A 26,015-nucleotide genomic window follows, 5' to 3' on the forward strand; every position below is an offset into this window, starting at 1 on the left:
ACGAGCCCGAGCCGGGCCAAGCCCCGCACCCGGCACCGGCCCCGCTCCGCCGCCCCTCGCCCCCCGGCCCCGCGCCTCGGGGCAGCGCCCGGAGGGGAGCGCCCCGGCCCCGCCCCTCCCTTCCCGATTGGCGGCGGCGCCCCGGGGGGGCGCGTCCGTCCCGCCCCCTCTCCCCGCCGATTGGCGGCGGCGCGGCGAGGGGCGCGGCGCGGCGGCGCGGGGCCATGCGGTGCCCGGGGCGGCGGCGGCGGCGGAGGGGGCGCGTTCCTGCGGGGCGCGCGGCCATGGGCGAGGGGTGGCTGGCGGCGGAGTGCGGCCCGCAGGGCAACCGCTCGTCGGGGCGGCAGGAGGCCGGCGGCGGGGCCGTGTCGCAGCAGTGGGCGGTGGGCATGAGCCTGCTGATGGCGCTGCTGGTGCTGCTGACGGTGGCGGGCAACGTGCTGGTGATGGCGGCCATCGGGCGCACGCAGCGGCTGCAGACGCTGACCAACCTGTTCGTGGCGTCGCTGGCCTGCGCCGACCTGGTGATGGGGCTGCTGGTGGTGCCCTTCGGGGCCACGCTGGTGGTGCGCGGCTCGTGGCTCTGGGGGTCGTTCCTCTGCGAGTGCTGGACCTCGCTGGACGTGCTGTGCGTGACGGCCAGCATCGAGACGCTGTGCGTCATCGCCATCGACCGCTACCTGGCCGTCACCTCGCCGTTCCGCTACCAGAGCCTGATGACCAGGGCGAGGGCCAAGGGCATCATCTGCACCGTCTGGGCCATCTCCGCCCTGGTCTCCTTCCTGCCCATCATGATGCACTGGTGGCGGGACGAGGACCCGCGGGCGCTGGAGTGCTACCAGGACCCGGGCTGCTGCGACTTCGTCACCAACAGGGCGTACGCCATCGCCTCGTCCGTCGTCTCCTTCTACATCCCCCTCCTCGTCATGATCTTCGTGTACCTGCGCGTGTACAGGGAGGCCAAGGAGCAGATCCGCAAGATCGACCGCTGCGAGGGACGCTTCTACAGCGGCCAGGAGCAGCCGCCGGCGACCCCGCTTGCCCACCACCAGCCCGTCCTGGGCAACGGGCGGGCCAGCAAGCGGAAGACCTCCCGCATCATGGCCATGAAGGAGCAGAAAGCCCTGAAGACTCTGGGCATCATCATGGGAGTGTTCACCCTCTGCTGGCTCCCTTTCTTCCTGGTGAACATCGTCAACGCCTTCGACAGGGACCTGGTGCCGGACTGGCTCTTCGTCTTCTTCAACTGGCTGGGCTACGCCAACTCCGCGTTCAACCCCATCATCTACTGCCGCAGCCCGGACTTTCGCAAGGCCTTCAAGAGGCTGCTCTGCTGCCCCCGCAAAGCGGACCGGCAGCTGCACGCCAGCGGCGGCCAGCTGGCCCCGCTCCCCGGGGGCTTCATCAGCACCCTGGGCTCCCCCGAGCACAGCCAGGGGGGCACCTGGACCGACTGCAACGGGGGCACGCGGGGCGGCAGCGAGTCCAGCCTGGAGGAGAGAAATAGCAAAACGTCCCGCTCAGAGTCCAAGGTATAGGGGGGGGGAGTCGGGCAGGGGGCGCGGGGCTCGCCGTGGCCAGGGGAAGAGCGGGGCAGGAGCCCGGTGGGGACGCTGACGGTGGGGACACTGACGCCAGCCCAAGCTGCGCTCTGCCTTGGCTGGGAGAGAGAGCCGGTGTTTACTTACGAATAAAAGCAGGTGAATTGCGTACGACATACCTCATCTGAAGCTAAAAGCAAGCAGGAAGCTCGCTGGCCGGAGAACAGAAAATAAAAACAGCCAGTCCCAAAGATAACCAGATTATATTTAGTGCTGAAAGAGACTTAGATGCGGCCGGGCAGGAGAAAAGCTCTCCGGAGCCCGTCCCGTGGGCGAGCCTCCCCGCACGGCGCCGGCAGCCGGAGCCCAGGCTGGAGCAGCGGGAGGTTGGCCGCTGGCTGGCGATGCAGCCAGGCGGGCGCAGGTCCCCCCTGTGCCAGGGGCGAGCAGGTGCCCCCAGTTTTATTTCTGAGCCCTTCGGGACCAGTCCCACGCAGAAGTGGCCGAGGTCTGCCCGCGGGGCCGCACCGACCTGCCGGCCAGCCCCGCTAGCCGCGGGGAGGCTGCGCTCCCCTCCTCTGCTAGCTGGGACGACGACAGAATTAAGAACGGGGAGCGCAGGTCTGTTGGGAAAGGGAAAAAAAATAAAACAACCCCAAACTCTTCTGCTTTTTTTTTTTTTTTGCCCCTCTCTCTGCATCAGCAACCAGTGAGTTGTTGTGCTTATCTCTTTGGCCAGACAATAGCAGTCAGGCTGGGAAACTTCTACCTCAAACTGTGCATATTGTACAGGGGAATAAACGGGCCGTGTTTATATTAAACAGCGTATTTACCTACCACTAGTAGTATTTTATGGAAAAGGGGGCTGGGGGGGGGGGAGGTTAATGAGCCTTCTGCAGCTGGTTCGTTGTAATTACAGATGGACAGGGAAAAAAAAAAGTCCTGGCAGCAACAAAAATTTACTGCACAATTTTGGAAAATGGCAACAAAGCTGTTGTTTTGCACAGTATTAAGAATTGTAAAGTTTTTTCGAAGATGTTCCTTGCACACTCATACACACATGCAAATTGAAAATGAAACAGAGGTTTAAATAACACCAAACCTGAAACTGATTTCTGTTTTGGTCTGATCTGTTATAGTTTTATCGAGAGAGTGACTTTTTACATTATTTTATGAAGGTACTGTACATAGATCCATATTATAAATTAAGATCTCTTAAGGGACTTTTATTATTTTTATTTCCAAGTGCCCACGTGAACCTGCTGTTATTTTAGCACTTGTGTGACATTTCCATTTTCCTCTGTGTGTGTGTTTTATAACCTATTTATACTCTGGTGCAATTTACTACTGTGTAAGTAATTGGTGTATGTGCAATAAATACCACTGCAGCACAAGCAAGCGTGTCTGTATAGGTTTTGAAACAATACCTACGTATAATGGGAAGACCAGCATTTGTTTTTCTCTAAAGATGGCTCAGGTTACCAATACAACTCTATCTAATGGCTTTTCCTGACACAGGACTGTAAAAAACGTGTTTGAAACCCAATAAGGTTGCATTCCTGTTGCGCCGAGGTCTGCCCACTTCCCTTAAAATTAATGGCTAAGCGACAAGGTGTTTCCAGGCTGATAATGCACGCGCTCCTTCTCTGCAACCGCGCTGTTCGGGGTCGTGCTCCCCTTTTTGCTGGGGTACGAGCCTGGGAGTCGGGGGACCAGAATAGTTAAGACTACAGCAGATGCTTACTTCGAAAGTTAAACGGGGCCTTGAGTGGGAAGGGGTCTCGTGGTGCTCGTGCTGTGACCGCTGGTGTAGGGCTGAGCTTTGGGTCCCTGGTGCAGAAGGTTGCCTGCCCCTACTGCTGTGTGAAGGCACGCCGTGCCCTCGTGAGTCCGTAACGTTTTCATTACTGCAATGAATACTCGGCAGATAGAGCAACCAAAAGGCAGTGTAAAACACCTCCTAATGTCAGTGCAGAATGAAAGTGAGCCATTTTTAGCTTTATTACACTCAGAAGCACAGTTAAATCACAAGTCAGCTCCCAGGAAGAGTGCTTCCCAAGGTGAGATCTGTAGGGCAGAGAGAGAGGTTGATTTGGTAACCATTTTTTTTAAAGGAATTTGTCTTTAGCAACTTCTAATAATGTATTTTAAGGAAAAAAAAAAGATAAGTTGTGCTATTTATGCAAGGACAAAATAAAGGAACTGGGGAGGTAAATAATCCTTTCGAGTTGAATTAGCTGGGCTTCGGCTGCGAGCTGCAGGCAGGAGTTTCTCCTGTGGCAGCAGTGCGGTGGGCTCCTCGCAATGCCACCGCGATGGCAGGTCGGGTGCTCAGCGAAGTGTGCTCTGCCACCGCAGGGTTTGTTGGTTTTGGACCCCACGGACCTGCTTTTGTCTGCGATTCCAGCAAAGTCACCGGGACTCCACGTGCAGGGACCGCGGCACCTGATGCTGGTGACAGCGGGGAGGCGGCGGCTGCGTGCATCGGGGACAGGACGGGACAGGACACGACGGCAGCGTGCCCAGCGCCAGCAGCGGCCCCGGCCCTTCCTCCCGGTGCACATTGCTGGGTAGGGCAGGGCAGGATCTGGCCCCAGCAGCCAGCTCTCGTGTCCTTAGGCTTTAGCAGGTGATGAGTGTTTTGGCTCAACGGGGACTTCAGGTGGGAAACGTAGGGCTGGGACTTGCTCCGCTCATCCTGCCGAAGAGCTGCACGGGGGTCACGCTTCCCCTGGCTGAGCACCACGGATTTACAGATGTTGAAGGCAGGATGAGCGCTGCCCGTTGACCCCAGCAGGGCCAGGTGTGTGTGCACAGCGGTCAGGATATGTCCCCCGATGAGTTCCAGCCATTTGATGACCTTCTGGGAGCGCCCGGAGCCCGCATGTCAAAGCCGTAGCAGACAGTGAAGACGACCCAGCTGGCAGCAAGGATGGGGGCTGCGGGTCTGTCCCGTAGGGTGCCGCAGTGACCCCACAGATGCAGTGGGAAATGGAGCAGGCATGTGTACAAGCATGGGCAGCTGCCGGAAAGCCAGCGGCGTGGATCCCCCTCGGGACAGGCTGTCCTTTGCTGCCGGTCAAGAAGCAAACCTGCAGACTGCTACAGGGCAGCCGACGTGCTCTGGAGGCTTGCAGTGAACGTACGTACTTCTGAGGAAACAGCCAGAGCCTGTCGGGACCAAAATCATTCGAGCAGGGTGCCTGAGACGTGCGTGTGTCAGCGGCCGGATCCTCAAAGGCGCCGGTCGCTCTCTTGGCAGTGTTTGCACAGCGCGTCTGAGAAGTAGGCTGCACCCCTCCGGGTGCCTAAATGGAAATAGCAGGTGGGACGCCCGTCTTCGTTTCGTGGTGTGTTCGGGGGAGCTGAGGAAGAGGGGAGATGGATGTTTCCGAGGTCTGGATGCACCGACAGGCGCCCGGCACAACAGCGCTGGGGCTGCAGGAGCGCCTCTCGAAAATTCACTGCTCTTAAGGCCTGTGACCCCGGCTGTTAGCTGACTGCGGGTTCACACCGAGCTGTAACTGATGAACCAATGAAACTAAGCACGAAAAATGTGGCTTAAAATTAGGATCTTAGCAGTGCCCACAGCTCACATAGGATTTAACAGCATCAGCCATCGGTTGGTGATACAGCACGCTCTGCTGCTTCTGCAAGCAGCTGCTTTCCCTTCGGGGTACCTCTCTGTTTTCAAGTATAGGGACTACTTCTTTATCAGCTTTTCTTTTTTCCTTTTTTTTTTTTTTTGCTAAACCCTATCAGAAGTTCACATTTTATTAATAACTTTTAAGTGGCTATTTATTTTGCAAACCTTCCTCGTGCTGCACGCTTTCCTCATTTATTGTAATTTCCTGCCCAGCAGAGTGCACTTACTTCCTTTATGTAACATATCAATTGCAGGGCTGGAAATCGCGCAGCTATGAACTAAAGGAGCGCTTTCTTGAGGCCAAATGCGGTCAGGCATCATTGCCTCTGGCAGCAGAACTTGACCTGATAATCTAATCTTTTCTGAGAGAGTATCTCCAGAAAAGTATTGTTACCAGCAGAAAATGACCTCTGTTAATGAAGCCGGAGCAATTAGTCCTATCCGAAGCTGTCAAGAAAATGTTAACTGCTAAACAACAGTTAACACTGGATAGCTGGAATAGTAAGTGTTTTGTTTGCCGATGTGTGTTAGGTGATGTGTTGGGAAATAATTATCCTTTGACTAGCAGCCAGCTTTGTGCTAATCAGAAAGAAGTCGTGTTCTGTTTGAAGGATTATGCCTAAAAATAGTTCTGCTACAGCCACATCAATGAGTGAAATGAAGCAAATTCGCAGAGACATACACACCTTCTGAATATTTCACTCAGAGTCCTCAAAACTCTTTGTTCAGTGGGAACTTTCTGTTTGATCGTGGCAGAGGCACTAATGCGACCTCCTGGGATCGCACTCAGCGTGCTCTCCCCGAGGAGCATTACCCTATGCACCACTGACTCGCTTTCAGGGCCTGCCAAATTCCGAAATGCCCAAGGAGGAAGCGAGGAGTCCTCCTCTGCGTGTAAACAGTCGCACAGAATGTAAGATCAACACCGTTTGCAATAACGGCCTCGCCGAAGAAATCGATCTGCTTTTTATTTGCGGGGCTGGCGTGCCCGTTTATTTGCCTGCCTGCCCGAGAGGAACCGCCATGGTTTGCTCTCCGTCCAGGGGCTGTCGGACGGGGCTGGAAAAAGTGACTGGGACGAGAAAACGGTGAGAAAGGCGATGCTGGCAGGCAAACTTCGAGCTGTCATTTGCAAACAGTAAAAACAGCGACATCAGCATTGTAATATAATTTTGTGGGGAAGGCTGGCCACTCTTGGTAGGGATGCACCAGGTGGGCACACCACAGAAACGCGGGGTAAGGAGTGTAGGAGAGAAGACTCTTTCCGTACAGGCCTGTGCCACCAAGAGAATGGCAGCTGAAACATGCCCCAGACATTCCTGAAAGTTTTTGACTCTTTTTGGGCAGCAGCAGGAAACCAGACCGAACCTGAGCAGCGTCTCAGCAGCCGTGAAGCTCCCTGGCCGCCCGCAGCACTGGGGGACCTGCGTCTCCTCCCCAAGGGGCTCCACTTCGCCCCCAGCTTGGCCTGGAGACCTCCCACAGCCCGGGCTGGCATCTGGAGCCACAGCCTTGGTCCCACAAAGGGACGGACCCATGGCACCATGGTGGTGGCACCTCGGCGGGTCGGGCTTGCCGAAAACGGGAGCGTTGGGATTTGTTACATAAAGCATCCATGGCTCTGCCGGCACTCCGAGGCACTCTCCCTGCCATCTCCTCATCCCAGCGGCTCGCTGCAGGCCTCTTCACGTTGCCGTTTGTCTGCCCTGCCCCAGCACCCCGCAGCAGCCACCCGGAGCCATGCCCAGGCAGGAGCCCGCGACCCAGCCCTGGTGCGGCCGTGCCCAGCCCTGGCCGCAGGATACTCGGCGCTACGAGCTCCGGCTGCCCCACGGGAAACGTCCCGGCCTCGAGGTCAACAACCCGAGGGAGAACTCCCACAGGCTTCTGCCCCCGCCGCGGAGAGGAGCGTGTTGCGGGCGTAGTGGTGTGCCTCTCCTCCCCGAGCCTGTGTGAGCTCCAAATCCCGTCACCCTTAATGAGATTAAATGAGGATTTCCTCCCGGCTCGGTGCTCCTGCCATCAGCCGCTCTTCTGCGCCTCCAGGCAGCGATGTACCTGTGCGTGCCCGGCCCTGTGTCTCTCTCAGAGCAATGCTATTTAGTCTTCTTACCAAAATTAGTTTGATGATTGGTCCTAAGCTCGTTGGCACGATGCTTCGAGAGGTAGATGTATGTGAATACAGCAGGGAGGCGGTCAGAGCCGCTAAGGGGCCCAAAACCTCAGCAGCTGCTGGGTGAATAAATCCTGCAGCTAGAAACAAGCCAGTTGAGGGCAGGGAGAGTGCTGCAGACCCCTTGGGGCTGTCAGCCGTGCTTCCTCCAGCTGGGACTACAGAAAACAAACAATTTGCAATGTGGTAAATTTTTTTAAAGTGCTTTGTGGTCAAAATTTCTAGAGTGCTTCTCAAGAAGAAGGGATTCCCGCTCCTTCCAGGCTCTCCTCGCCGCTGCGACCGGTGGGGAGGAGAAGCCGTGGTGGAGAGTGGGACCTCGGAGGTGTTCCTGCCTGGGTGGGAGGGCGAGCACGGTGACATGAAGGTATGTGCCAACCTACGTCCCCACGCGAGGTTACCGAACCAGGCATTGTGCTTGCGAGGGAGGGGCGCTTCCTCTTGGACGGCAGCAGGTAAATTGGGAGACGTCCCACAAAGCTCCCATTGTTTAGCAGCCCGGCCGCTGTCCGAGCCCGGCTTTCAAGGAGGGATGTGTTGTTTGTCTGCTCTTCCCCTAACGACTCGCTTGGGAGCCTTCAAATGAGGTCTCCGTCAGCTCGCTTACGCCACTGAGGGCAGTGCCCTCGCCGAGCAGAGCGGTGGGGAGACCTCGTCACAGCCCAGACCGAGCTCCATGGGTACCACTGCAGGCTCCAGTTCCCAGACTGGGACAGCCAGAAACCCCGTTGATCCCATCTGCTTGCGAGTCAGACCCACCTGGCTTCGGGAAGGTGGCTGCAGAAGTGGAGCTCAGGTGGCCCCCCTGAGGGTCCCTTCACGGCCACCCTGCTGGCAGGGCCGGCAGCACCTCGCTCTTTTCCATGGTCACCCCAGCTGGGTGACAGCAGCACTGCCTAGCTCACAGGAGGTAGGATAAAAAAGTGCATCAAAGTGCTCCCAGCACCAGCGGGGATCAATAGGATTGCGCAAAATATTCAGGCTTTTTGGAGCTTTGATGAAATAATATTCGGCGCAAGGCAGCTGTGGTAACTGCCGGTCACAACAGGTATTGTGACAGTGCTTCAAACCACCTCGAGAGCGTCCAGGGAGAGCTTTTGTTCCTCTTTCGCTGCCAGCTGGTTGCCAGCGAGCTGGGAGCAGGGTGAGCACGTCTGCGGTTTTCGGCACCGGCCCGTCCAAGGGGGGCTGGTGCCCGGCCCCGTGGCAAGTCCCTGCCTGGCCGGGCTCTGCTGCCTCTGCAGCCGCCGGGACAACGGGCTCGTCTGGGGGCGAAGCAGCCTTTCCGGGAAAGATTTATTTCAGCTGGTCCACGTGGGTTGCGTGAGCACGGGCGATGGCACGAAGGAAATGGGAAGGTGCGGAGTGACGGGGCTGAGATCATCTGTTTTGGTGGCGGCCCAGATTTCAATCTGCTGGGTGGGATCACAAGCCGCGTGTCTGGTGCTGCTGTGGGAGCCGAGATGCAGACCAGCACCCCCTGGCCTCTTATTCTGCCTGCCCGGGGCAGGTGCAGTTACACGGCACAGAAGAGCGTGGGACTGACTCGTCGGGCGCTGGCAGAGCCCTGGACCAGGGGAGCTGGAGGAGAACCTGGTGGCAGCACCACGCCATCCCCAGCTGCAAGGGGGTGGCACGGCACCAAGCCACGGGCAGCGGGTACATAACTCCCCAGGAGGAGCTGCCCTGCTCGAGCGGTGTCCTTAGGGAGATCCCAGCACCGATGGGCACTGTAACACTGCGAGGGACTGTGAGCCATCCCCATCACGCGTGGCTTCTGGTGGGTGAAACCTCGCTGCTGTTATTCCTGTGCACGCCGCTCATGCAGGAGCAAGGAATGCAACGATAAAAAGGCTGGGATAATTTCAGCGCTGGATTGTTTCCATTAATACATCTCTCGTTATATAACGCTTCCATCACGCCACAAAATCTCAGGTGCCTTTTAGGAACGTTTCTACATCACCGTAATTAAGCAAGGAGCACTGCGGAGCAGGCTGGGCATCGATCAGATACTTTTTAATTGCACCAAATGTGCTCGTGCTCTTGCACGGCGTGGATTTCTTCGACTTTACGTTATGAGGCACCTCATAAGTGAACCGGTTGGTGTTGTCAAATGCATGCCATTAACACGGGGAGACGATAATGCGCTCGGTGGCCCCCGCGGGGTCTGTCACACCGCCCGTCTCCAGATAAAGCCCCTGGAAGGAGAACAATGGCGCTCCGAATTCCTTGTGACCTCCACTCTTTGGTGCTGCGCCTCCAAAGAGAAAAATTACCATTATCGGCATGGCTCAACCTCCCTTTGAAACGCGGTTATTTTTTACTCAGACGTTCCAAGTATTTTTTGTGTGATATCAGTGAGAAACTTGAAACCCCATTTGAGGAGCAAAAGATTTCCTGCAGCCCTGCTATTAAAGAAAATGGATAGATCAAGTAGTAAAGTTCAATGACTTACTTAGCATTAAATAAGAAAGAGAATAATGAATGGGATTTGGCGTGCCTGTTTTCCCTCTGCAGGGAGCAGCCAGGGTAATGGATTTGCATTGCCTTCTGCTGCTGTTCATCCATTTAGGTGAGTCCAAAACACTGCTGCAGGTTTTAGTTTTTATTTTTTGCTCTCGTTTCTCTGCTCACTTGGTAAAACTTCCTATGTACAGAGCCTCCCACAGATGGGTTTGCCACCATCAGCAACATCCTGACCGGTGAGAAGATACCTCTGCGTCCAGTGACGACTCGTGGCCTGCTGCATGGACATGGACATCTGTATTTTACACTAGGGGCTGCGAGTGGGCAATTCCTCGCTTAGGGTGGACGCTAGTTTCCTTGTATTATGAGCTCAGCCTTTGACATCCTTCAGGAGAGACATTATTTCCCTACCCCATCTGGGTTCTCCAAAAAGTGGTTGGGTGTCCAGCCCACCCCGCTTTGTTTCTGGGCCTTGCCGAGCGCGCCGTAGTGATTTTATTGGGGAAGGAAGGGAGGTGGTGTAGGAGGAAACTATCACAAAGCCATAGAACATAAACAGCTTTCTCCTGTGAGCTCCAAACACTGCTCGGCAAGGCAGAGGTTAACGCTGGGGGGAGGACGGGGGACTCATTAGGGCACAGACATAAATAGCAGCCCGGGAAGGGATGCAGGGCTGAACCCAGACAGGGCAGGCGCCCTGAGCTTGCCGAAAGCCCTCTGCTCTGCTGCCCTCTGGGTCCGGACCTGGGTCCTCACTGCGGCATCCCAAAGCAGGGGATACCCCACAAGAACCCCACGTAACCGACCAGCCGTTCAAAGGTGAGCCCAAAACGTGCTCAGGTCACCCAAAGGCTTTCTACGGGGCCACAAACCTCCGCTGCTCCCACCTGCCCCTTCCTGCCCCAAACCTTGCCGGGGTCCAGCAGCGCCTGCCCGAGCCGGGAGCTGCTCCCTGCCCGCTCGGATGGTCAGAGCAGGATTTCCGTTTTCCTACCAGCCTCGGTGCCGCGGGCTTTCAGGTTTGTTTTTCGTCCGAATGGGAAATGCATAATGAGAAACTGTTTAAACAACTTGTGGTACAAGGAAACTCGCTGGAGTAGAGCACAACGTTATAGCTCGTTCCCAAGGAAATGATGCACTTTCCAAAGGCGCTCCTCTCCAGCACTGCAGTTAAAGTTGCAGGACATGCTCGGGTCCCTTTCCATGCTGCCTGCAGCCCTTGTCCAGGTCTGAGCACGGCACACGAGTGGGGCAGGACTGTGCCAGGACCACCGGCAGGTGACGAAGCCTTGTGCTGCACCCATCAGGAGTCACGGCAGATCTTTGCACGCAGCAGGATGCTCGGCGAGGTGTAACTGTGCTGGTGAACAGGCGCCGGGCAGCGTTACACGAGCCCCCTGCCAACGGATACGTTAAGATACACACAAATGTTAGCAAGGGCGTTTCCTCTGCAGTATTTTAAATCACCCACGTCCGCTGTGGGGACCACGCCGACGCCACGCACCCGCCTCCCCCTGCCCCAGGCTGCGAGCAGGGCACGGCCGAGTGCCTGAGCCCCGGGGGGGGTCTGGCTGTCAGCGCTGCCCCGACTCCCGGGTACTCGCCTGGGTGGGTCTGGACATCCTGGTGCTGCTGAAGGGAAGCCCAGGAACCACTAAAGCCCCGAAGGAATTATCTCATGCTATTTCCAGCCGTGCTTTTTAGATACAAAGGGTTTCAGATCAGATCTTTTTTTTCTGAAGCTTATCTGCGCGAATAGCTGACTGCTTATCCAAACAGAACAAAAACCTTCAAACCTTCCGAGGTCCATCCATCACGAGCCTTATCTCCTCACGTCGCTGCATGGCTCCCAGCTGCTGAGAGCCTCCTGCTCCCCAAAGCTCCCCTCTCTTCACCATCTCTCCTCTCCGGGGGGCTTCACAGCATTGCCCACGGTCCCCTGTTTAGCTCCTGCCACTCCAGCGACAGCTTTGCATGCAGGCAGGAGCAGCCAGCCCGGGTCCCAACCAACCGCATCTGTGGTGCTCTATTGCTGCCCGTCACCTCTGTCCCCCATGCACGTCCCCCTCGCCCTTGGGGCCACTCGGTAGCTGAGCTCAGTGCCTGAGCCCCTGTGAGCGCGCAGGGGCAGATGCCAGAGTTAGCAGTCCCGTGGGTTCCCGGCCATGTGAAACAGCTGCACAGACGGTGTCAGGCTCAATTTAGACACTGCTTTGCTCCTGGTCAGGGGAGCCTTCACAGTGCGTTGTACTGGGGTCACGGAGCATTTCTTGCTTTCAGGTTGAGCTGGCACAAGAAATGGTCTGCAGTCCCACAGCCCTGGCAAAGCCCTGGCCAAGAACAACAGGGCGAAGACGTCGGAAGGGCTGCCCGTCCGCAGCACCGGGAGCTAAACGGGGCCTGGCTGGCTCAGGGTGTAGAGCAGCTTTAAGCAGGCTGCAGCCTCAAAGCCTGTGCACAAGGGCAGGGGGTAGAAGTCTCTGCTGCTTGGCGTCGTTTGGGCTTGGTCCTACATGAGTTTTGGCATTGAGGTGAGGTGCCCTTTTCTGATGGACACCGGTTTCTGTGCCGCTTTTCACGGGACAATCTGTCCTGGTGGCTGCTGCTCTCCTCCGCTTGGTTTTATTTTGCTTCTGTTTTGATGGCAAGGAGGGTAAAACTAATGCCCATCTCATATATAACAATAGCAAGACTATTGTTGACTCGATATTGACTCAATAGTAAGAGGATAAATTTATTTTTATACTGTGGTGTATGATAAGCTATTTATAAATATTATATCACTTCTGGGTCATTTTCAGGGTCTAAAATAAAGTCTTAAGTTAAACTTAATTTTTCAGTGTTGACAGATATGATAAATACATTTTTGTTCCAATAAAACCTAATTTCAACAATGTTCTGCAAAATTCATTGCGAGCTAAGGATTATTCCCATTTGTTGTTTTTTTTTTTTTCCTTTTTTTTTTCTTTGCTTGTCTCCATCCCCCAGTGATTAGTTTAATGCTACATTCCAGTACAGAAAAAAACATCTGTGACTGCAGCGATCTGTTGGCCGAAGGCTGCTTGGGCAATGGGAGGATGCTCTTGAGAAGAGCTGCAGAGAGGAGTTAGCTTGTGTCATGGGGGTCTTGGGGCAGTCACAGCACTTCTCCGCACCATCCCGGGACACTGCGCCTTCCTTGCAGCTCCATGGGGGACTAAGAGCAGTGACCACTGCTGGGAGATGCCCTGCCTTGAAGGGACCCAGGCTGCCTTCTGCTAGCACGAGAGGAGCACACGTGCTCAGTCACTGCCCGAGGGGTGGCAGCAGGTCATTGATATTGCTTCAGTAAATCACACATTTGTGCTGGTCCAACACAGATGACCTGCCCTCAGAGCTCCATTGGCACACAGGACTTCTTATACACTCAAACCTCCCCACTTAAATCACGCCCATAGGTATGAAGGCCACCTCCTTCCCTCCAACACATCCCGCATCTCTTCCAAAGACCATTTCACAGGCTTTGAAACCCATCACAGCCCTTGGGGCCCTGTTGCAATGCTCAGTGGCAACTTTTTGGCCATTGAGCTGAACTTCATATTCAAGAGGATCCCAAAAGAAAGCCAAAGGAGTGGGAACAGCAGGGCAGATTCCATGTCCTGAAGGTGAGGTCAAACAGAAGACTTCCATCTGTGGGAGGGTTGCATTTCTGTTGCCTGAGCTCCTCACCCAAGTTTTGAGTCTCTCCAAAATTTCTCTGGACCTTCTCTGTTTTCCCTGCTTTCCCCAAAAACAGCTGTGAGGAAGATCTCTTTTTCTGGAGTCAAACATTTTCATTTCCAGTAAAATGTCATCTTCTTACACCAGCTTCTATTGATTGCAGGTGTAATTGCAGCAAAACAGAGTTACCATGGAGGGTGCTCAGGCTGCTTTCACGGGGATACCTAGAGGATGGCATCCAGTGCGGCTGGCTACCATCATCCTCTCAGTGGGAAGAGGTGCTGGAGGGCAACCTTCTGTTTTTTCTTGGTTACAGTTGGCTTCAGCCATCAAGACTGAGCGAACAGGATTGTTACAACAGCGAGTGGGGAGGTGAGGTTACTGGAGCCGCGTGTCCATGGCCCTGTGGGCGCCGCTCCAAAGACTTGGCCAAGCTGTCTGCACCAAAGGGCTTCTCCAGCCAGCTCCTGCCCGGCACCCTGGTGCTGGATCCCAGCTGCAAAGCCCTGCCCTCACGGCAGCATGCCTCCCACTGCTCCTGATCTCCCATGGGGCATCACAGGTGGGACAGGGGCTGCCGGTGTATGGTGATCCAGCCCCAGCACACACAGGCTGGTGCCTCGAACAGGCCTCAGTGCACCGTCAGGCTTGGCTGTGAATCCCCAGGGTGCTGCACTCAGCCACTCCTCCTCCACCTCTCCCAGTGACCAGCCTGCACTCTGATGACACTCCTCGCTATCCAAAGCCAAGACCCCTCGGTTCCTGTTTTGCCCTCTTGCTTCTACTGATAACCCGTGGTTCCCCTGCCATTCCCTTCTCCACCAGTGAAAGAGGAAGCACGAGCTTGCAGCATCAGCCTTTATGCGCTTCCCGTGTGCTCCCCCTCCCTGCTTTGCTTCAGGACTCGGTTGACACCTAACTTCAGAAACAGCAAAGCAATAGAGCGTGGCTTCATGGGTTTGAGGCAATCTTGGCCTGAAGCTGTTTTAAATAACATATTGCAAAATAAGCAAATGTGTCCAGAGCTGTAGGAATAGGAACAAGCGACACGCAGACCAGCAAGGCTGTTAAAGCCCCAGCTTGTAGCCATGCTGATAAGGCAGTTTCCAAGAAACTGCCCAGCCCTTCAGTTCTAGAAACTCTCTCTTCCCAGGTCAATAACCTTTTATGGACCGAGTCCTGCTGTCATCCTACGAGCAAACATGGTCAAGGCAGGGCTTTCTGTGAGAGATACCAGAGGAAAGAACCCGTGTTGCTACAAAAGGGTCCAGAAACTTGCTGGTGTAGAAAGGCAGGTTTGGGAATTCTGGTAGGTTAAGAAGTGCAAGATAAGGCGCTGTGTGGCTCCACTCCTCTTCATCCAGGTGCCTGCTCTGCCAGGGGATGGAGGGGGGTACAGAGCTCCTCCCTGCCCACATTTGGCTGCCACGCAGCCGGGCCTGGAGCCCTGTGCAAGGTCCTGCCAGGAGCCCTCGGTCATCCCTGAAAGTGGGGCTTGGCACTTAGACTCTCTCTGTTCTTTGGCTCCCTGGTTTCGTGGGGATTTTTAAAAATATCTTGTGCAGGTGTGCGAGTTGACACAACAAAGCATGCAGCGCTTTAGAGTCCATCCAGCTTGTATGTAAACACTCCTGGTCCCTTTTTAAAACTCTTTGCAGTTGTTTTATAAACACCAAATCCTTGCCTAATTTTGCCATCGGCTTGGTGGCCCTGTGCTGCATCCCAAGGGACGATCCCGGGTGTCTTCAGAGCCGTGCTGTGCAGGATGGCACCAGAGCCAGGCTGAGGCTACCGCCTGCTGGAGCCTTCTGAGGGACTCGCTGCCCTGAGCACTGCCACCTCCACGTGCTGACCACACCAGAGGCTGTCCAGGGAGCCACAGAGCAGGGCTATCTCTCTGAGCTGAGCTAAATTGCCATTTTGCTGAACCAGGGACCCTTACATTTCCCTGCTGGATCTTGTTTCTACCAAAAAAGAAATGACTCTTCCAAGCGCCTTTAAGAAATGGGGATAAAATTTGTTCATGGGTGGGCACCTGGCTGAGTTGGCATGGATCCCCCCTGGCATCCTGGGCATCCTGCTGCAGGCAGCACTCCCGACAGGCCGGGCAGCCCCGTGGGGCCACTGCTTGTGTGAGGGTGCAGGACTTGGCCCATGCGCTTCAGACAACCCAGGGTCACGTTTGTCCCACTCAAGGAGCTCCTGCAACTCACCCTGCCTCCTGCAGCCTCGAGATTAAGGGATTTGGCATCTGCTTCCAACGGGCAAACGCAGGGATCCTGCAGGGCTGAACACAACTGCTGCCAGCTTGCCCAGTGGAGGCTCTCGGTGCTGTTGGCATAATTTCCTGATTGTAATTTCAATTTTTGATGGACCTGCTCTTCTGAGGTGCCCTGAGCCTCGGCAGGTCACGCTAGCTCGCACCTGCAGCACATCAGCCCTGGCTGCCCCATGAGCCAGGTCCCAGGAAGGTCACTGGAAGGACTCCAGTGGCCTCAAATAGGAGTTGACTCACGCCCCAAGAGCTCAAAACAAAATGCCTCTGCATATTAAAAAATATTATGGAAACTGTATCATTCATGCACAAAAGCCACGCTTCAAACTTTATCATATAAAATACATAATGTTATAAATGGAAAGGAAAATTGCATAAGGCCTGGCGTGCATTAAAATTGTTGGCCTGTGAGAACGTCCCTTCCCATAAACACAGCTGTGTCCTGGGGTCTGGCGCACATGCAGGCGCCTGAAGCTGGAAAACTTGGGGCCTGCCTGCACTCCTTCAAGGCAGTCATTTCCCCGTAGCAATAGTTCTTTCCTAGGCTCATCCCTTGTCTTGTTGAGCATGACACAGAATAATGGCTGAGGGTGGAGCTGCAGCTACGTGCAGGTACCCTGCGGGACCTCTACAGGGCCATGGCAGTGCCAGAGTGCTACAGAGATGGGGCCTCAGAGCACCCAAGCTGTGGGCTCTTGTCTGGTTCTGCATGCACAGCAGATGCAATTCTTAGGGATAAAAACAAACAAACAAATAAATAAATAATAAAAAAATATTAATTCAGGCATTAACCAGCAATTCGTCATACAGCTTCTAAAGCCAGCTTGTGACGCTGTGAAGCGTGCAGTGAAAAGTGATGGATAGCTTTTCCCTTCCTATGGCTTTTCTGAGGTTCTTCAGCACTGGAAGCAGGTGAACACCACCGAGGCTGTTTGCCGCTCAGCAAACAGGAGGAACCATGCCAAACGCTTCAGCTGCTCACTGCAGGTAGCTCTTTGACCGGTGCTTCCCTCCCTAGCTAGGAGCCCTCACAGATAGGGGTGTCAGGAGCTGGCTGGGGGCTCTGCAGAAGCATGGTCTGTCCCCTCGCAGCCACCCCCTGGAGGGCTGGGCCAGAAGCACTCTCCATTTCTCTCCCCTCTGTGCCTCCCACCACCACCCCGTGACACCTCTGTGGCAGAGGGGGCCCACCACAGCCCCCCAGCAGCTGGGCCTGAACGCAAGCACATTTGAGGCCCAAGTGGAATAACCTTCCTGCACCACCTGCCTTCTACTGCAATCAAATTACCCCATTTTTCCTTCAAAGCACATTCACCTCACTGTTACAAACGAGGCTCAGGCCAGCTGATGGCACTGTGCGGGCTCCACACACCCATGGAGCATGGCAGCAGTGAGGGCTGGAGGCCCTCGGGCTCTGCTGCCCCACTGTTATGGGTTGGCTGTGGAATGTGGCTCACCAAACTGGGCTATACTGGTTTCCTGCTGGAGCGTGTTCTCCTAGATGACATCAGGAGACATCCAGCTGCAATGACTAAGCTCTTCTTGTATTTCGAAAATGCAGCAAATAAATACTTCTTGAAATTAAACATGTGTTTTGTCTTCAGAAATGAGCAAATCATCAGCCTGGGTGTTTTTGTGTAGGGGACACTGCTCCCCAAGGACCTGGCATCAGGCAGCGACTCGAGCATCTTGCCCACCGCCCAGCTGGCCTCTCCTCCTTCCATGGGTTTGGAGCAAGCTCTGGAAGTCTGACTGTGGAGTAATGGTGTGTGAGCGCTCCCTTTCATTTTTCACTCTACTTTTTTGGAAGGTGGAACATTTTACAGTTGACAGCACCATGCTAAATCCATATGAGGCAAGCAACTATTTTTAACCAGACAGAGACTATCTGAGAGTCTACTGCTGAATCATTTTAAACAAGGAAGAAATCATAGGATCCAAAAGTGGTGCTGGTAGGAGGGGGTGGGAACGCTTCTATCATGCACTTCTTCCAGCAACTGTTGAGCTACTTCAGTTAAATGATGACGACTATCTCGAAGACACAGCATCTGGGGGGTCACCTCCAGTTGTGGCTGCCTCTTACAAAACGCTTGTGCTTCGTGAGAGAGATGGGTGATCGAGTTAGAGCAGTGTTAGGGGCTGCCTGAGCTCACTAACCCCCCTTCGCACCCTGTTACAAGCCTAAAACACAAAGTACAGCTATTCAGTTCGTAAGAGGTTTGTTCACAGTATCAGGTGGGGAGCTGCTCTGCAATTAGACCCCCCTTTTCTAAAAAAAATAAATAGAATAAAGGGAATTAATTATTTCTACAGAACCTCAGCCATCTGTAAAGATGACTGGCAACCTGCCTTCAGGTTACCAGTAAGCTACAAAGCCCATTATTTCCCCCCAAAAAGCATGCAGGGACTCTGAGACTGTAAATGCCCAGGTTACTGAACAGCCCCTGAGGGCAGCATGACTTCTTCCCCACTGAATGCAGTGGTAAAATGGTGGCCTCATCCCGGGCAATGAGTGTGCAGGTCCTACTTAAATTCTGCTTGTGCTCTTGCTGTGCCATGAAAAGAAAGGAGAAGCAGGGTTTGCGTTGCCACCCCAGTGTTACATAGAGCGTGTGCAGCCCAGCTCACGCTTGGGGTCTGTGGGGCCCTTGGAAAGAGACCTGCAGCTCCATGGGGCTCAGGGAGGTGCTGTGGTGTGCCTCTGGTCAGGGGACACGTCAGCTTGCTGTCATGGCCTGAGCCCATTCCCTGCAGGCTCCTCCAGACAAAACCGCACTCTGCCTTGACTGAAAGAGATCCACCCAACAACAAGGGGCAGCGTTATCAGTCCTCCGATTTCTGTGCTTTCCCAGGGGACGTTCCTGTTGCTGTTCACCTTCCTCAAAGGACAGAAGACAGGCGAGCTCCCGCTGGGTTTGCTCCGTCAGCTCCTGCACAGAACTGACCCCATCCTTTGGCTGGAGGAAAGGCACGGCTCGGCAGTGCTGCCGAGTGGCACCCAGCACGCTCCCACCTGCAGGCCACACGTGGCTCGTTCTGTCCCCAGGTCTGTAGCCTTGAGTAATGGGGCCTGACGCGTGTGTTTTTCCAGAGCACAATCTCTTCAGATCAAATTAATTCTGCAATTTCCATCTGCTTCCTCCTCGACACAAATGATGAAGACTTCCTGAAGCTAACGGCCAAACTTGCTCAAAGCTGGGCCATTAAAATCAATCTTTTGTTCTTGGGCACTTTCTGCGGCCTGATTACTCTAGGTGTCAGCTCTCCCTTTTTACCCACAGACCTGTAGGTCCCGAAGCAGCAGGCAAAGGGGATGAGACAAGCGGGGCAGAGCAGGGCAGGTAGGGAGTGAAGAGGCTCATCTATGGGGCTGAGCCTGCCTGGAGGCTCACGTGGAGAGCTCCTTGCCAGGCTCCTCTCTGTCAAGGAGCTGCCTGGGCCTCCCACTGCCCATGGGGTGAGGACACTTTTGTGGCTCCCGCTCACAGCCCCAGGCCTGGGGTTACCACAAAGTGACCTCGGATGAGGCCACCTCCATGCTCTGCTGTCCCAGTGGGCGCGTCCCAGGCATCTCTGAGGAAGTGGCCACTGAGGGCTGTGGTTAAGCCACCAGACGAGCTGCCCTTCCCCATCTGAGGGGTGCTCTGTGAAGAGGAGATTGACATTTGAGCTCTAGTCACGCTGTGTGCTGTAGGACCTCTTTGCATTAGGAGGAACTGAGATTTTGATGGGAACGTCTTGTATTGTGCATGCTGTTCCCCTCTCACACTTATCAGGGGTTGCGTCAGGCTGCTTGTATTGAAGTCCAGGGTACAGATAAAGCTGCGAAGCATGAGTAATAAAGGCTGCTCATCAATAGACACCCCAAAACCACATCCTACTAATAAAAAGTGTTCGGTGAATAAAATGTCTTTTATTCTCTGAATAAGAATTTTTTGTTCTTCGCTTTTTAGCAAAATATAAGGTTGGGTCTAAGCCAGCATGTTCATATCTTGGTGTGGATCTACATTTGCATTTTCTCATGTCTAGTTCTATTACCTGAATGCATTGCAAGTGTAAGTATAGCTGGCACCACTAAATTATCACAGCCTTTAGAAGGCATGGAGCAGATGTCTGGAGAACATAAACCGCATCTGTCTCCCAAATGCACTGCAGCCACCAGCACTTACCTTACAGGTGGGACTTCCCCTTTCTGAAGATCTCAAAGCCCTTGCAAAGTGTATTCCTTCTTTATTTCAAAAGGGCGGGATGCTATCAGCCCTTACGCAGCTTTTTGTCCGGGCAAGATGCAGCATCCTGGTGCTGAACTGCAGCTTTTTGGGCTTGCTCTGCTCACCAGATGGGACTGCTCTAGTGGGAGGTCTGGGTGCAGTGGATTTTAAACAATGAGTTAAAAAATCACAAACCTGAGCATGCAGCCCTCATGCTTACTTCAGTATCACCCCTTGGAGAAAGGCTGGCTGATACTTTTGGTAAGGTCGAGGTCCCTCAGGGCTCATTGCCATGACTTGTGTCTGCTCCTGTGTTGGCAGGTCCACAGACTCACCCCTTTTGCCTGCAAGTTTCAGGTATCCCTGTTACACTAGCTAATGCTGTCAGTGTTTTCCTTCTCGATTGTTCAGCATGCCATTGCCACTCTACTAGCAGCATTTGGGTTATGACATTGCATCATTTTAACCATGTTTTTCTTGGCTGCAGTTTTGATTTTCTTGGCACTGCAATCAGGGAATCTTTGCAGCCATGCACACTTGCCAGCTGCACACTCCGTTTCCCCTTTCGTGCACCTTGCGCTTGCCTCTGCAAATCCAAACTTTGCAAAGCAGTTATTTTGCAATTCTTTCCTTGCTTGTTCACAAAGGCTAATGCAATTTCTCTTCCCCTTTAATTTTCACACGTCACTACTTATCTTGGATTAAAGTTGTCCTCATACTATGTACAAGAAATCTTCAAACTTTCCTTTTTGATAGCGGTGCCTAGCAGATCCAGGCGAGGATCAGGAACAATTTATGCTGGTTCTGCACAGGCAATACCCATCCCTCCCAGCCCCCAAGTGCTTGTGATCTAACCTTCACACAGGACAACAGATGGATACAGACAGGAAAACAGGAGCACCAGGAAATGATGATGCAGCATTACCCAGCATGACAGGTGTACGTGCCTGGCATATGAACTGCTTTCAGACCTTTGTCAGCAGCAGTGCAATGGGATTTCAGAAGAACTGTAACTAGATAATTTTGAGGTGTTATTTCTGTTGTGTTTTTCTCCACTGCATCCACCAATTTAGTGTCATGTTTTGCTTGTCCTGCTCTGGATATACACCTTTCCAACAGAGGAATTTGGGATTGCATTTTTCCCTCAGCAATTTAGGAAAGCCCATTCCTTGCTCCTGGCAGTTCTACCTCCACCTACCTACAGCATTACTACAGGCTTTTGCTGGATCCACCCATTTTTCATCCTCAATATTAGAACACAACCCACCTTTTATTGTAAGAGCCGACAGTGAAATCATCAGTACAGAGTTGTCTATTTTCTTATACTACAAATTATATTTCTTACCATCGCTTTTTGGTAAAACAAAACCAAAACATTCCCCCCCATCCCCTCCCTCCACTCCCCCCCCCCCCAGCAACAATCTTTTTCTCCTTTAAACCCATCAGAAATCCTATAAAGGCCTTGATATGCAATCTGTATCGTTTTCTCCTTCCCTGCCCACATATTTCCATTTGCATGTCCCAGCCCTGCGGGGGTCTGCGTGTGTCGCTGTCCCCTCTTTCCCCTGCCGGGGGCCTTGTCTTTGTCCCGGTACCATGGGGATGGAGCTGGGCTGCAGGCAGCATCCTGCCAATGGTGCCAGTCTCACCTCTGCTTTCGAGGGATGGACAGTGAGCGATGCCTTCGGGACCAGAAGGACACGGGGCAGGAGGGTGGCCGGATGCTGTGTCATAGAAACTAGGATGAAACAGGAAAAAATCAGCCCGGCCATTTCTCTGAGATAAAGCGCTGCTGGAAGCACTTCCCTGCAAAAGGGATTGCTGTGCCGCATTGCCAAAAACAGTCAGTCCCTTCTGTTTCTTTTTCACATATCTCCACTTAGAAGTGGATGTTTGGGATGCCCAGGGTTCAGCAAGGAGAAGCTCAGATGGTGCTGCCGGCTGCGCGCCAGGCCCGGGCAGGCGAGGCCCCTGGCTGCTGTGCTGGGACTGCCTTCCTTATAAAAGAGATCCTTTTTCCCCTATCTCTTAGCTTTTCACCAGCTAGCCTCATCCCAGCCCCTTTCTCTCTCCCATGCTTCACTGCTAAGCCTTTCCTGCTTATCTGGAGCAGTTCCCCCTCGCCCAGAGCCGGGCAGGAAACCGGGCCTGGGCCTGCCCGCACCGTTTCTGCTCAGCCTCTGCACATCTGCCCGGACACTCTTCCAGAAACCAGAAGTAACGGGGCCTAATCCGAGCTCGCTGCCTCCTGAAACCTTTTAAGGGCACAAAACCCAACTGAACTCGGGAATTGCTTTTTGGAAGTAGGATAATTTTAGAAATGAAGGCTCTGCTAGGGCCTAGCTTCCCCATGCCGTGGAGCAGCCCAGTTCCTGCATTCACAAGCGGGAAGGCCCCACAGACAGAAGCCTCCTTCCCTGCTCCATCCTGGCACCACAAAATGGGTTTTTGCACTTCCCAAGGAGCAGATCTTCACGGTGTGGGCAAGCAAAGCCAGTCTCCCTCCAGAGAAACCATCACCAAAGCCACGTAGCTGGAAGACCGGGTTTTTTCCAGCCTGTGGGGTGGTGACTCAGAGCCGGTGGAAGTGCCTCGCTTCCTCGCTCGCCCGTCCAAGCCTGCTTTCCCTGCCAGAAACCTCCCTCGGCACTTGGTGCTAAACTCACCGATTGGGGTGGGAGGGTTGTTTTGTGTTTTACTTCCAATGTTTGCTCCAGTACACAATTAAACACGAGTCCCTCCATTTACTGCTCTCTGGAGAAACGGTACTGGCTCACGTGTCCCAGTCTTTGGGGACAATTCTATTGTTTCAGCTACTGCCAAAGCCAAGGAAAAACAAATCACGCTCTCCTTCAGTGTGATGGGAGGGAGCTTGCCTGCCAACGTGCCTCAGCAGGGCTTGCAGTTGCCCAAACTTTTTATTTAGTGAGGGACGCATCACAGCCGGTTTGGCATTACAAGATGACCACTGCCAGCCAGGTACTGGCTCTGTCACTAACCCAAGCAAGGTCAAATCCGTTTGAAACAGTTGAATGGTCTTTCATTGTCAACAAGCAGCCTTGGAAGACTGCAAGGAAAGTCTAAGAGAGGGAAGTTGTTTGACGTAATTCAAGTAACAACAACAAAAAGTAATCTAGGAGCCTCGTGCTACTTGGCTTACTGCCAAATCCATCACATCTCTATTCCAAGGGCTTCACCTACCTTAGGAGCAAAAGCAACTTGATGCCACCGGTGGTTTGCCAAGTCCTGGCTCAGAGATGCACCTACGCTTCTGAAGTGCCAATGCAGAAGTCATTCGCTGCCAGCAGCCCACCCGTCTTGATGCATTTGTTATCGGGATTGTGCGGCCCATGTTGCATGACTTCGGAAATGAGGCTTCGGAGCATCCGTGGGGCCACAGACACCTGGATTGATCGCTGCTTTCTTCACCAGCTTGGTTTACAAATCTGAGGCTTCCCTCTGCCTGTCCTTGCTGATGGAAAACGCCTGTTTGGCTCCATCTGGGTCTGTGTGAGTGCCCAGAAACACCTGGTTAAAGCCAAGGGAAGCAAGGGGCTGCGGATGCAGGGGCAGGTTCACCTGGAGCCAGGTAGGGGTTTTGCTGCCAGCTGTCCTGCCTCGCTCGAGGAGCTCCTGTCCCTGCAGCACGGAGGACCAGGGCTGTGTGATAATCTAATTACTGCAGTAGAGCCAGACCAGTGTAGTACAAGCCACTTACACCATTAATGGGTTACAGCTCCGAGGTCAAACTCAGTGTTTTTGTCTCTGGCTTGCCAAAGTTTCCAGGGGACCATTTGCAGAGCCACAAAACAGGTTTAGGCTGACCGGTACTAAGTTTGTTCTTCTCAGCCAATAACCTTGCCGTACGCTGTTTTTACCTGCAGCACCAGTGCAAGGGATTCTCACCTCCTTCCTCTCCCCTGTGCCATGCACTGACTGGAGTTAATTTCACATTTAATAACATTCTTTCAAGGCGTTTTTAACTGGCTGCTTTTACAGTGCAGCCTCACAAACACCGCTGTCAGATTGCATGGGCCACTCCTTCCAGCAGCGAGGCCAGAACAGTCAGCAGCAGGGCATGAAGCCGCTCTGAAACCACAGGCGCATTTACCTCTGACTGACCACAGCTTGAAAAACAGTGCCCTAAATTCACACCTTGCTTCAAGACATCTCCGTCTTCAAAGACGGCACCTGTTCACGAGTGCCTGCAGGTTGGACACCCCAGGACAGCATTTAAGGACATGCCAGTGACCCCAAAAGGAAAGGCCATGCCTGCAAGGCTGTGCTCACCTACCTAATGTCACAAACACCAGCATCTTGTCAGAGAGCAGACTTCTGAGGGCTCTCATGTGCTGCTTTCCTACGCTCTGGATTATTTTCTGAATAGAAATTCCTTAAGTAGCCCATAGGCATTCAAGACCAGAATTAATTCAGCCTTTTAGTCAGTGAGGTGCTTCACTTGGGGCATTACAGCAGCCCTGAGACCAGCTGCACACGGTGAGGAGCTGTGCAACACCTGAAGGCTGGAGATTTCCTGAATATAGGGCATCCACCAGAGCAGAACAGCCATAAACATATCTAACAGCATACTTGTACAGGGTATGAGAACAACTTGTTCATCAGCACTCACTCTTCTACAAGAAGTTACTTTATGCATGCAAAAATCTTGCAAAATCTGGCACAGACCCACTGTGGTTTAATGTAAAACAGCCTAAAAACAACCGCAACAACAAAACCCCAACCAAGCCTCTCTATTAAAAACCCTTAAAATAGGGCAGGGAGAGAAAAATAGCAGCACGGATTTCCTCTTTCACAGTCAGCTAGAGAAGTAGCCTGCTAGCTCTGGGCTGTGTATTTATTGCCCAATAGCTCCGGTATCAGACTGGCTTGCTGCAGGGCTGAGTGCTTCACAGCGTGCTGTGAGAACCTTTCCTCTGCAAACATAGTTGTGCCCGTCCAAAACACGGACGTATCTGCAAAACGGGGGGGAGAAGTTTGCCAGGTGGCTACTTGCAACTACCACCCAAACTAAGATCTCTATTTGAGGAAGCTTTGCTTCAAGCTGATGTTTCCAAGTAGCACTGCTAAGTACTTGGGAGCACAAACAAATCCCGGCTTTTCGCTTCGTCTGTCAGCAAGAGCTGCATCTGCTCCCAGTGGAAAAGGCTGGAAGAAAGACAGTGAACTGCAAACAACTCCAGCAAAGAGCGATGCAGATAACAGCAACCAGAAAACACACTGGGAACCCTCACCCTACTCCCAGAAAGCCAGTGCTAGTTTGCCATTAAAATTCCAACAGAAAATAGCACCCCTCCCTTCTTTCACTTAACATTCTCTAGGAGATACTAGAATAAACTCCTTATATTTTATTCTTGGTCTTCCTTCTTCCCCTTTCTCGGTCTCCATGCAACCAGTTTGAAAGGGCAGCACAGCCTCTGCAAATCTGATTCCTGGACTTTTATTAAAAAAGAGTAGCCGCAACGAACAGCCTGCAATCTGACAGCATCACCTAAAAAAATGAAAAAACACAGCTTGTAGTCATATTGTAGTCATACTGCTGTTATGTTACACCTGTATAACTGAATAAACAAACCAGAGCAGCAAACGCGGTATCTTGGAGGCAGTGTGGCCAAGGGAATGGGGCCTTTGCTACTGGGATTTTCAAATTCACATTACACAAGGAAAAAGACTCCAGCATTCAGGCCACTTACTGGAATTGCTAACGGCTCACAGCAGCATTTAATTACAGCACACCTATCGCCTGTCTTTAGGATGGAAAAGTCTCAGCCCAGTTTCCCAGAGATGAAGTACAGACATGCCCAGCTCTACTTTTCCCTGGCTTTGCTGTTAGACTGGCTGCCAGCACCTGCGGTGCACAGCAACCACGCACTGCCACCTACCTCTTGCTTAGATGGCGCAGCAAAAAAATGCAGCTATGCAGGTACCTGTGCGACCCGGCGTCAGGCAGCAGCACGTAGGCACAAACCACAGACCCGCAGCAGAC

General features: G+C 53.4%; 1 protein-coding gene across 1 annotated transcript; it reads left to right on the top strand.

The window, feature by feature from the left end:
- The first annotated feature begins 261 nt into the window (after positions 1-261).
- On the top strand, positions 262-11,795 carry ADRB1 (adrenoceptor beta 1). The gene has a single exon (XM_040564205.1). The coding sequence runs from the start codon at positions 285-287 to the stop codon at positions 1,536-1,538; it is 1,254 nt and encodes a 417-aa protein (XP_040420139.1). The 5' UTR covers positions 262-284; the 3' UTR covers positions 1,539-11,795.
- The last annotated feature ends 14,220 nt before the right edge of the window (positions 11,796-26,015 follow it).

This window comes from Cygnus olor, chromosome 7, assembly GCF_009769625.2.
Source record: "Cygnus olor isolate bCygOlo1 chromosome 7, bCygOlo1.pri.v2, whole genome shotgun sequence".
NCBI lineage: Eukaryota > Metazoa > Chordata > Aves > Anseriformes > Anatidae > Cygnus > Cygnus olor.